At 32.1% G+C, this 12,675-nt stretch overlaps 1 protein-coding gene across 2 annotated transcripts in view; it reads left to right on the top strand.

Moving 5' to 3' along the window:
* The first annotated feature begins 882 nt into the window (after positions 1 to 882).
* LOC145098100 (heat shock cognate 70 kDa protein-like) overlaps positions 883 to 12,675 on the top strand; it is a 116,043-nt gene continuing 104,250 nt past the window's right edge. Inside the window, exons 1-3 of one of the 2 annotated variants that reach the window (XM_079035782.1) lie at positions 883 to 986; positions 1,227 to 1,261; positions 5,954 to 6,176. In XM_079035782.1, the coding sequence (XP_078891908.1) occupies positions 5,972 to 6,176 (205 nt within the window). In that variant the 5' untranslated portion in view covers positions 883 to 986; positions 1,227 to 1,261; positions 5,954 to 5,971. Of the gene's footprint in view, positions 987 to 1,226; positions 1,284 to 5,953; positions 6,177 to 12,675 lie in introns of both variants that reach the window. The other variant, XM_079035776.1, reaches the window with a different exon arrangement.

Below are 12,675 nucleotides of genomic sequence, written 5' to 3'. Positions count from 1 at the left end.
TTCTGATGAGTTTGTAGTCAGTGTATGGTTCAACTCGTAAGCCTTAGGGGCACTTTCTTTACCAAATCTTTCAAAAAGATCTGACCATATTTATGAAGTGGTGTTTGTGTACTTCACGCTAGTTTTGATCTCCTTCTCCATAGTCTTCGTGATCCAACCTTTTACCATGACATCACATTGCATCCAAGACATATAATATGTTGAGTTCTTTTCAGGTTTTTGAATCGAGCCATCAATGAACCCTACTTTGTTATTGGCGAAGAGAAAGTACATAATCTCTTGGGACCGATCAACATAATTGTTGTCGGTTAGGGCGTCATTGGCATGCAACTATTTTGGGTAGTCAAAAGGATAAATGTAGAGAGGTGAGTTGGTGTCTGAGTGTGGTAACAACATTCTTGTTAGAGGATTCAACATCGCCGGCCATGATTACCGGCTAGGTTTGATGCGGTTTAGGGTTGGATTATATCCCGTGCCATGAGAAAATCGGTAGAGCAAGATATGGTTTTCTCTATGTTTCCTTAATTAACGATAATTACAAAGCAGCTATATAAAAGTCTAAGCAAAGGATAAAGCATAGATCCTAAACAATATAGGGAATAATGTAGAAGATAAATATGGGAATAAAAATATGTCCACTATTCTTTTTGTAATTTCACAGTGTTCACACTCTCTAACGACCAAATTTGTCATTTTAATATCAAATAATATATGCTCACTCTAACAACCATATTTGTCATTTTAATATCGACAACATATGTCAACGCTCTAACAACCATATTTGTAATTTTAATATTATAACCATAAATTATGGAAAGTCTTAAAAGATTATAAGTTTAGATTGGATTTGATCTGAATTGATTAGGTTAATGCAATTTGGTTCTTTTTTAACCCAAAAGCTTCACCCATGAGTATTAATAACTGGGTAATTGGTTGTATATATATAGAGCAAGGAACGGTGGGATTCATTCATTCACTCATAACAGGTGAGATTTTGATGTAATGACATCTTTCTTCTATTTATCGCAATAACATAAAAATTTATTATTTCTTTTATATATAAATTCTATAATAGTTGATTTCATGCTTGAATGTCACGTCTTATTTAATATTTTCAACAAACATTAAAGAAACGTTTGCATGTTTTATTTTACATTTCCCGTGTGAATTAATATGATGTGAAATGAACCTTATACGTGGTGTGCTTGTGATCAATGTACATGCAGGAGGTACACATAAACAAGGGATCATACAAAATTTGGTGAGTCTTCAACTCAAAACAGGTACTCATAAAGCTTCATAAACTTATATATATATATATATATATATATATATATATATATATATATATATATATATATATATATATATATATCTTAGTTGTGAGATCCATATATTATACGGGTTGATTAAAACAAAATGTTAAATAAGAACGATTGAATGATAAGTCTATTTGAATTTGAAATTTGAAATAAATAAAAATTATGAGAAAAAAAATATGCAAAAAATAAATAAATTAAAATTATGTGCTTAGTTATCAGACCCGTATACTAAACAGGTTAATTATAACAATATGTTAATCACAAAGGGGTTTAAACTGTAACTTTATTTGAAATTGAAATTGAAATTTAAAATTTAAAATTTGAAATTAATATCATTATGGTAGGTTTAATTTATAGAAACTAAATTAATAATATATTAGAAATGGAAAATGAAATAAATGACAAGTGAAAAATAAATATATCTCTAAATTATAACAAAATTACATATGGCAATTTGAATGAGAAAAGGACATGTGACAAAATCATTCTTATTTATTAGGGTAATATATATATATATATATATATATATATATATATATATATATATATATATATATATATATATATATATATATATAATTAAAGTATAAAGAAGCTAGCCATTTTTTTTATGTTTATTTATATTTTGTTGCAGTTTACAAATTATTATTTAACTACCATTGGTTTTCTTTTGATTTATTTGTATTCTTTGTCAAATAGAGTATTCATATCGATAACATAGAATAAAAACGAAATTTACCCAAATAAATAAGAATTATTTTGCCACATGTCCTTTCCTCATTTATTTTGATACTTGTCATTTTCTAGATTTTTTTGATTTATTTAATATCCACTTGTCATTTTTATAGGTTTTTTCTTTTTTATTTAAATCTCACCTATTAAATGTCACCTTATGTTAATTAATTCTATAAATATATTTATTCATGTACATTATAACTTTCTATTTTTAAATTCCTCTATTAATATATTATTTAATGTATATGTATATTAATGTAGATAATACATTCCATTTGTGAATTCATATTAATTAATTTTATTAGTATAGATTAATTAAGACCAAATTACATAAATAGTCCATACGGTTTACCAAAAGGTCACAAACTTAATCCTTATTTTTTTATTAACATAGTCTTTGTGGTTACCAAAACTTTCTATTAATAAACCCGTGTAATACACAGGTTTCACACCTAGTAATAAATAAATGCATAGATTTCTTTCTTGTCGGACTATACTTCCACAAAAAAAAAAAGATTAATATACTTTAAAGAGAAATTAAATATCCTTCTACCTTTTGATCCTACCAATCCCCCTATCCATTTGAATGATGACATGTGTCATATTAGTATCCTAAAATATCATTAAATTTCATTAAATGAGCATTAAATGTTACAAATGTCACGAGTTAATTGGATAGAAGGATATTTAATTTCTCTATTTTAAAACTTTAAATGGATGTCATCTCTCTAAGGCCGGATGGACACATTAAACTGCACCGTCTCTGCATTGAGGTGCGGAAAAGGGAGTGGGGATAGAGACTCTACATTTTCTTTTCTGTTTGAGTAAATTACACGAATCGTCCTTCGTACAGGTGCCAATCCCCTTTTTCAAAAATTAACTCGGATCGTCCCTCGTTTGATTAAAAGTTACACACATCATCCCTTATTAGTTTAAATTTACACGCTTTATCCTTTTCGATATATGAAATAACTATTCTACCCTTATTTTTATTTATTTATCTTTAAAGTTATTTGTAAAATAAAAAAATAAAGTAAACACCCCCACCCCCCCACTCCCCCTAAAATTCCAACCTACTATTCCTCTCTCCTACTTTTTTCTCTGACATTTGCTCTCAATGTTATCATCATCACCACCACTCTAGACCACCATCATCGTCGGACCTCTACTATCGGACCACCGCTTCCCGACCAGCCATCTCTCTTCTATTTTGTTACAGATTTGTGAAAGAAAACTATCACACCCCACCCTTTTCCATATATATCGATGCAAGAACCCAATTTCATGGTGATTCTAATGCAAATTTACAACCCTCTTTACAGCTCCAATAAGGTTACCAATGTCGGTGCCTGAGAGGAGATTTGAAAGAGGTGGCTCACCGTAAACAGTTGGACCTTCTCCATCCATCACCATTAACCCACCTTCATCATCTTAACCTTACACCATCACCATTTTGACATATCAACCACTTGTTCATCACTGTCTTTTTCACCCCCACAACACCATCAAACACCCATATACCCTTCATCTTCACCACAACCCAATAACACCCTTATCCCTCCATTACACCCACATAAACACCATCCTAGTCACCATCAACCAAAATTCTTCATCAGCTCTCCAAACCACTCTTCTCCCTATTCATCGCCTACCATCAAACTACCTGAAATTCAAGAATTAAAAGAGAAGAGGGTGTGTTGTGGTACCAATTTTGAGAAGAGAGAAGAGTGGGAGAAAGAATGTGAAACATGCACCTTGATTAAAAGGAAAAGGAGTTGAACCTTGTGTTCTTTTGGTGCGATTGGAGGAAGAACGAGGAGAGTTAGTGCTATTAGATGGTCTTCGTATGTCGATCCAACTGAAAATAGCAAAAAGGAGACGCAAGAAGGCGAGGTGGACCGATGGTGGTCGGCGGTTTCTGGTGGAGAGAAGAGAGAAAGGGTTTTGTTTGTGTCCAACATCGATTTTAAGATTGGGGTCATAGTCTATAGGTATTAGGTTATGTAATATTTTTACACATTTTAATTTAATTAAAAAACAAATAAACATTTAATAAACATTTTCTTTTAACGGACTAATAAACATTTTCTTTTAATAACTATTAAATAAATCAAAAAATTAATAAATAAGGGCAAAAGTGTTTTTTTTTATGTCCGGAGGGATGAGGCGTGTAACTTTTAACCAAACGAGTTATGGTCCGAGTTAATTTTTGAAAATAGGGACTGAACATACTTTTTGGCTTCTGCATGAGGGACGATTCATGTAATTTACTCTTTCTGTTTTGATTGGTTAACTTTTTATTTTTTTGGTTTTTTAATATTTATTAAATTATATACATATTAAAAATTTTTAAAAATATACATCTAAATTTATAGTTTTTAATTCCCTACAAATTAAGTATAATATTTATATGAAATATATTATTTAAAAAGATAAAAAAGAAGTGAAAGATCATTCTTATATACACCATGAGTTTTGATAAAGAAAAGAAAAATAAGGAAAAGACTGACACACAAAATATAAAGTGTCTAAGTAACATCAATAGTGTGTTTACTCTTTCACATATTGTGCATCTATCTACTTATCTACATAAAGCTATTAAACAACAAGAAACATCGTCTTTGCGTCAATATTTAAGCACTTTTCTTCAATTTGCATATTAAATTTTCTTTTACGGCTACTTAAAATCCTGTGAGTTGTGTCATATTAATTCTAATACTTCTATAATAATCAAGAATAATCAGATTTTTATCATTTTTACTACTAGGGAGAATATATCATTGTAGTCGGCTCTTTTTTCAGTTAGAAAATCCATGATTACTAACTAGGGATTGAACCTCATGTATTACATGGGTGTATTTAAAACAATTAAATATGTATAAACATTTAAGAAATTTGAATTTATAAAAAAAAATAAGAAAAATATTGAATTACTAAAATTAATATTTTTTTTCTCTTAAACAAACCATTTAGATAAAATAATCAAAGCAAATTAATGAGATTTTATTTTTAAAATTTAAAATTATAAGGAAAGTCCATTAATGAAATTGATATGCATTTATTATTAAATTTAAATACCATATGGAATTTAATAAAATAGGAAAAGCACAAAATTACATATGGAATAAAAATTAATTCAAAATAACCACACAATAACATGTGACAAAATGAATGAGAATGTGACTAGTGTCAAAAAAACCTTCATTTATTAAAGAAGATATTGCGAAAATACATTTTGTCGACATTGATCATTTTCTCTTATATTTTCAACACCTACGTATTTAGTAATGTTTTCTCTCTGTTAACTTAACCAAGTATGATGTCCAGGTCTTTTCATGTGAACTCATATCTTCCTTTAAGCTTACTTTTATTGTAAAAATTATTTCATTTTCAACGCCTATCCGCAAGACTATAGCTCACCATTTTTAGTCGATGGAAAATAATTTTCTAATAAAGCGATTCTAATATATGTTTCAATTCTCTAATGGATCTCCTTAATATTGTAATTTTAGTATCTGCTTTGTTTGATCTCCTTAAGGATTCTTTCACTTTTAACTCTTATGCACAAGACTAAGTCTCACCATTTTTAGTCTATAGCAAATAATTTTCTAACAAAGAGTTTCTAATATTGTCCTTCCGCAAATTACATAACATCAAAGCTTTATAGGGTTGAAATGTTGCAAAAGGAAAGTGACTTAATGTAACCCTCTCAATATCCAACATTTGATTTTCGCATTAAACATTACTATCCAACCCCATTTCTAACATTGTATGTATTTGCTTGTGTTTTTGTAATTGTTAAAAGATGCTAATGTGACACAACTGCAAATAGTTGGAATCAAGTTAAATGAGTATAAATATTTTAATGAACAGTCATTTTATTTCATATAATGTAGGTTTGACTTGAAAGCATTATGGTTGGGAAAAAGGCTATTGGTATTGACCTTGGAACAACATATTCTTGTGTGGCTGTTTGGCAACATGAGCAAGTTGAGATCATACCCAATGAGCAAGGTAACAGGACGACACCATCTTGTGTTTCTTTCAACGAAGTCGGACGTCTAGTAGGTGAAAGTGCTAAGAACCAGATGAATATGAACCCCACCAACACAGTTTATGGTTTGTATTTTATTGTCTTTTGTTATAGGCAGATTGAGTTCATAAAGGTGTCTTCATTCGTAATTGATTATTACAAACTTGACTTTTCAAATGCAAAACGATTGATTGGAAGGAGATTTAATGACACCAAGCTTCAGGAAGACATGAAGTTATGGCCTTTTAAAGTTATAAAAGGGACTAACGACATTCCGAAGATTGTAGTTGACTACAATGGTGAAAAGGAGTTTTTCGCAGAGGAAATTTCATCCATGGTTCTTGTGAAATTGAAACAAGTTGCAGAGGCATACCTTGGTGAAACCGTGACAGATGCAGTCATCACAGTGCCAGCTTATTTTGATGATTCCCAACGCCAAGCCACAATAGATGCTGGTCTTGCTGCTGGACTTAATGTTCTACAAATAATCAATGAACCTACAGCTGCTGCAATTACTTATGGATTCGACATGAAAACTGATATAACTCACGACACAAATGTGCTCATCTTTGATTTGGGTGGTGGAACATTGGATGTCTCTATTGTCACCATTAATAACAATGGTAAGATAACTGTGAAAGCTGTTACAGGTGACACTCACTTAGGTGGTCAGGACTTTGATAACGCAATGGTGGAACACTTTATGATGCAATTCAATCAAAAGCACAAGACAGACATGAGTGTGAATATAAAAGCAATGGGGCGATTAAGGGTAGGTTGTGAAAAGGCAAAACGAGCACTCTCTTCAACTACTGAAATTACTATCGAAATCGATGTTTTGCATGAGGGTATTGATTTCTCTATGGAAATAACTCGTGCAAAATTTGAAGATCTTAATGAAGATTTATTTAGTAAGTGCATACAGTTAGTGGAGAAATGTTTGGTTGACGCTGAAATGAATAAGACAGAAGTAAATGAGGTAGTTCTTGTTGGTGGGTCAACTAGGATACCCAAAATACAAGAATTGTTGTCAGACTTCTTCAATGGGAAAGAGCTTTCTAAGAATATCCAATCTGACGAAGCGGTTGCATATGGTGCAGCAGTTCTTGCTGCAAAGTTAAGTGGCGAAAATAGTCAAAAAGTGAAAAATTTAGTGTTGTTGGATGTCGTCCCACTTTCACTTGGTGTAAGTATTCGTGATGGCTCTTCATCTGTTATAATCAAAAGAAATTCCCCAATACCAGTCAAACAGGAAAGAATCTATGTTACAAGTGTGGATAACCAAAGTGCTATTACTTTTGATGTCTATCAAGGTGAGAGAAGTAGAGCTATAGACAATGACTGGTTAGGGAAATTCCAAGTTGTAGTACCAGTTGAAGTAAAGGGTAAGTCAAGGGTAAATGTGGTCTTTGAAGTTGATGTTAATGGTATTTTAAATTGCTTGGCTGAGGAGTTAACCACTGGCCTAAAGAAAAAGATTAGAATCAGCAATGACAAGCAGAGACTTTCAAAGGAAGAGATCGAAAAAATGATGAAAGATGCTGAAAAGTACAAACTTGATGATGAGGAGAATATAAAGAAGCTTCTTGCACATAATGTCTTGGAGGAATACATTTACGACGTGAAGGCCAAAATTAAAAGCATAGGAAGCATTGATAACACAAAGATCCCCAAGGAGGAATTGGAAAAAATGGAAAATGCGATAACGAGCGCAAACCAAATTCTTGATCTACACAAGCTTGTGGATGTCGATAATTATGAGAAAACACTAAATGAGCTGGAAAATGTATGTGTTCCAATCATTGGCCAACTTGTGTAGTAAGATTAATTTGTCTATGGTGGTACTGTGGTAGTAATGCTTTTCTTATAAGCTAACAGGCTGGTTTTTATTTTCCAATAAGAGTTGGACATTAGTTCAACATTAAGAAATGAATTTGATTTCATCATGTTTGTATGAATGAGATTTATTTCTCCTTTTCTTTTTCAAGTGTGTAACGTATGAATTTGATATGATCATCAGTGATATTACCATGTATGTCATGTATGAATAGATTATGTGTGTATGAATTTGGTTTGATAATGTGTGTATGAATGGGATTTATTTCTCCTTTTTTTTCAAGTTTTTGTACATTGGTGAATAATTGTTTTTAAGTAAGAATGAAAGTAAATAAACAGAAAAGTATTAAAACTCAAATAATAGATGATTGTTTTTATTTTCAAGCTCCTATAAAGGCTTACAAAATGGCCATTATATATGGTTATATGATGAGGTTAAATTTCGCACTTGCCAAATTTACTACAATCTTATGAACATTAAAAACTGACAATAATTTTCTTTAATTTACCTATTAAATATAAATAAGATAAAAACAAAAGTTATAGAATTCCAATATACTGCCGTAAAATACTGTTGGGGAAAATTGTTAATCGGGGGCCTAAAGTGGAATTTTCAGGCCGATACAGCGGTAAACCGCGACTGACACCGGTCCACCAAGAGCTTTCCGATAATGTATCGCGGTCTCCAAATTCCTGATGGATAAAAAGTTTTCCCGGTTTTAAATTGGGCCTCTTTTTGCCCGCTTTGTCATTCTCCCATTTCATCATAAATAATTATGTTCGGTCTTCTGTGTGCTTCCTTCTATATGCTTGACAACATACATGGACCAAAAAATGACATGTCTTATATTGAACAATACCAGTTCTAGCTACTATTGTAACTGTATAATAATACAATGTTGTAACAAAACAAGCACAACAAACACCAAATTTAACGGTGGAAACCCTTTTAGGTTAACCACTAAGGAAAATCTTATTAAACTTCAATAGTCGACAATTGAAGAGAGGTAGATGAATTGACAAAACATTGTAATATAAGAGAACAATATGATGAATGAATATGAAATGATGCGTCTTATAAGATACCCTTACATAGATTCTAAATCAATTATAAAACTCTTATCCATTAGGATGTATCCTTGAATCATTACTATTAAAAAAGCTTTCAAACGACATTATAAATATATACAAATTGTAAGTACTAGATTTTTAAGACAAATTAGCCGTAGCTATGCTAATGCACAAGTTATAATTATGTCAATGACGTAAAGTGCAATTTTAATCCCTTAACTTTGTAAATTCCATCACTTGCAATCTCTTTATTTTGTAAAATAGTACTTTTCAACCGTATACTTTTTGAAATATCACTTTCATCCCCTCCACCTTTATCTTCTTAAAATGTCCTTTTCACACCTTCACCTTTTATCCATCAACTTTTTATAATCATGTAACACCTTGCTTTAGGTCGTTTCTTAATTTAGAATTGTGGACCAAAATTCGATCATGTAAAGGCTTTGGTCTTTAAGTAAGTGAAGTACAGAGCTCATTGAAGGTTGATAATGTTGGTTATGAGATCTAAACCCCTGATTTGTGTGTAGGGGCCGAAGGGTAGAAAGGGAAAAGTTATATGTCAGGTTTCTTTCATGGATTATGGTTTTAGTTCAAAATATGTTACGACAAAAGTGACTACTTGGGATTGTGGGACTCTTCAATACATTTTCGTGCATATAAAGAACGTCGAAAACATAGTTGACACGAAGAAGTTATGGATGTTTGAAGATGAGATGAGAAATGAGAGTTTTGTAAAGAAGGAGGTCTTTGAAGATGTGCTTGGGGAGTCCAGTGCTTGTAGATCTAGACTCTACTCTTCTTCAACATCCTCTAGGAGGTATAATGCATGAATCTTGCTGGCCCATATGCTAGATCTCTTTAGATTCTTGATTTTCATGTCTTTTGGTCCCATAATCTTGAGTCTTGTGAGTATAAGCTACTCCAGACCTTGTGGTTGTCATTCCTTGTGAAATTTGAGATTGAGGAGTCATAAAAATAGGACCTTGGAATTCTTTATTCATTCATGAAAGAGTTTTTGGATAATAGAAAGTGTTATGAAACTAGAGTTTTGGATTTGAGCTTTATCTAGCCATGCAAAGGCATAAAGTTAGGAACTTTATCACTCTAGATGTTGATTAGGACTAAATCTGAGCAATAGATGGTCGGTCCTTATGGATTAAGACTTAAAAATGGAAATGGCTTAACAACATGTTACATAGGGAAACTAGAGTTTGGATTTGAGCTTTATCTAGCCATGAAAAGGCATAAAGTTAGGAACTTTATGACACTAGATGTTTATTCGGACCAAATCTTAACAATAAATGGTTGTACTTTATGGATTACAAATTGAAAATTGAAATGGATTAAGAGTCTGTGAGATATACCCGTTTAGCGATCGAGGTGAGTCTCTTCAATGTACTCGCGAGTCGAAGGCACTGATGCCAACCCACTGAATTGTGTTATGTAGGGTGCTCGTTGTCTTTATGAGCTTGCATGTGTATGATGGGTTAGGCCCTTTATCCTTACGATGCACTGGGCCTTTTATCTATGTTTTGGGGTGGGCCCGTTTTGTTGAATTTTAAACCTTTTAAAATTATAAGATTCAATTTGGAATTAAAGTATACATGAGGGGTTAATTTTAAAAATTCCAAAACTTGAGGGCAAGTTTTGAAACTATTCAAGACTTTTCATTTCATAACTTATGAGTTTAATGTACATTAAAATGAAGACATCTTCATTTTATGTAACTCCTTCTTATTTAATAATAACACTTTTAAAGAAGTGACTCTTAAACATCCATAACTTGAGGACAAGATATGGAGTCATAAAACAATTTAATGAAATATACTCTTCATTTTTGTGTAACCTATGGCACTTTTATGAGTTTTAAGATTCATAAATGTGACCTTTTATGTAACTTGTGGACAAGTTACAAAAATACATTTTATGAACTACCTCTAGATTAATTTGGATTGAAAACAACTAAAACACAATTTTTTTCATTAATCTAAACTAACTCATAAATCAAGGAAACATAAAATTTTTGGGAATCCATAACTTGAGGACAAGTTATGGACTCCATACAATTTTCATTGAGATCAAGAATTAAACTAACAAACAATTTGCACATAATTCCTATGATCTACCAAAACTCATAAGCATGAACATTCAAAATCAACATTTTTCAAGAATTACATAAACACATATAAAACTTGAAACTTTGATTATAGCATTGAAATTGGTTTAGAATAACCATTACCACATTAAAAATAGGTTTTATAAGTAAAAAACAGTTAAAGGTAATGATTCTAGACCAATTCCAGCACCAAAACTCGTAGATATGCTGTTTGGTGGTCCAACTCGTCAAGTGCATGAACCAACTCGTCGAGTTGGTTGAATTTTGCCTTGGACTCGTTGAGTCCATCAGTGAACTCAGCGAGTCTACTATCCTAGTAGCAAAAAACTTCGATTTTAAGCAGTTTGCATCAAGTATAAGTTAAAACAAACCTAGGCTCTGATACCATATTGGGTTATGAGCATACTAACACTCCTATGGTGTGCATGCAAATATCAATTTCCATGCAAATATCAATTTCCATGCAAATATCAATTTCCAAGGTATTTATCCTAACTAGCATATTATAAAGTATAAGTAATATAAAATCTAGTAGAATTACATACCTCTCTGTTGGTGCTTGATTCCATGGAGCTCAAGAGCCTAGTGCCACAAATGTGACACCTCAAATGGTTCACACAACACCATGAACATTTGGAATAACCATGAGATAAGATATGAGTCTTATCACTCTATGAAATCGGCTTGCCCTCTATGTTGTACCTTGGATCTATGTTTTCTCTATTATACGTGCAAATATCAATTTCCAAGGTATTTATCCTAACTAGAATATTATAAAGTATAAGTAATATAAAATCTAGTAGAATTACATACCTCTTTGTTGGTGCTTGATTCCATGGAGCTCAAGAGCCTAGTGCCACAAATGTGACACCTCAAATGGTTCACACAACACCATGAACATTTGGAATAACCATGAGATAAGACCTTGGATAGTGTGCACATTAGGGTTACACCATGTAACCCATGTCTTTACCCATTCATAATGCTCCGTGGATTTTAACCTCCATGGAGTATGCATGGGCCACAACATGGGTTAAACCCAACATAAGGAATCATGGATCACAAGCCCACATATATAAGAATCAATGATTTACACAATCAATCCCCATATATTTAATTAGTCTCTTTTGATCACTAAATTAATTCCAAATTAATTCTTGATCAATACTAATTAAATAATATGATTTCATATTAATATATTAGAACTTATAATATATTAATATGTCACATATATCTTCTTCTCATTAAAAGGTCTACCCAAATGTTCCAATGTCATGCAGCCCAAATGGACCATGTCGGGTCGGGTCAAGTATATACCAATTATAGCTATGGACTTAGACACTATTCCAACACCTGGGGCACTTCCTTGTTCTTCAAAACCTTCACCTTCCGATCTATGATCGCGATCGGCCTCTCGATGTAATTCAGGCTCGCATCCACTTGAATGTCCTCTAATAGTACTACTGTCGTCTCATCAACCACACATTTCCATAACTGGGACACGGGGAAGGTGCTATGGATCTGGCTCAACTTCTCAGGTAGCTCCAACTGATATGCTACCT

This window comes from Lactuca serriola, chromosome 1 (genome assembly GCF_051521515.1).
Source record: "Lactuca serriola cultivar US96UC23 chromosome 1, Lser_US96UC23_V15, whole genome shotgun sequence".
Classification (NCBI taxonomy): Eukaryota; Viridiplantae; Streptophyta; class Magnoliopsida; order Asterales; family Asteraceae; genus Lactuca; species Lactuca serriola.
This window is presented reverse-complemented; position numbering and strand designations above follow the sequence as displayed.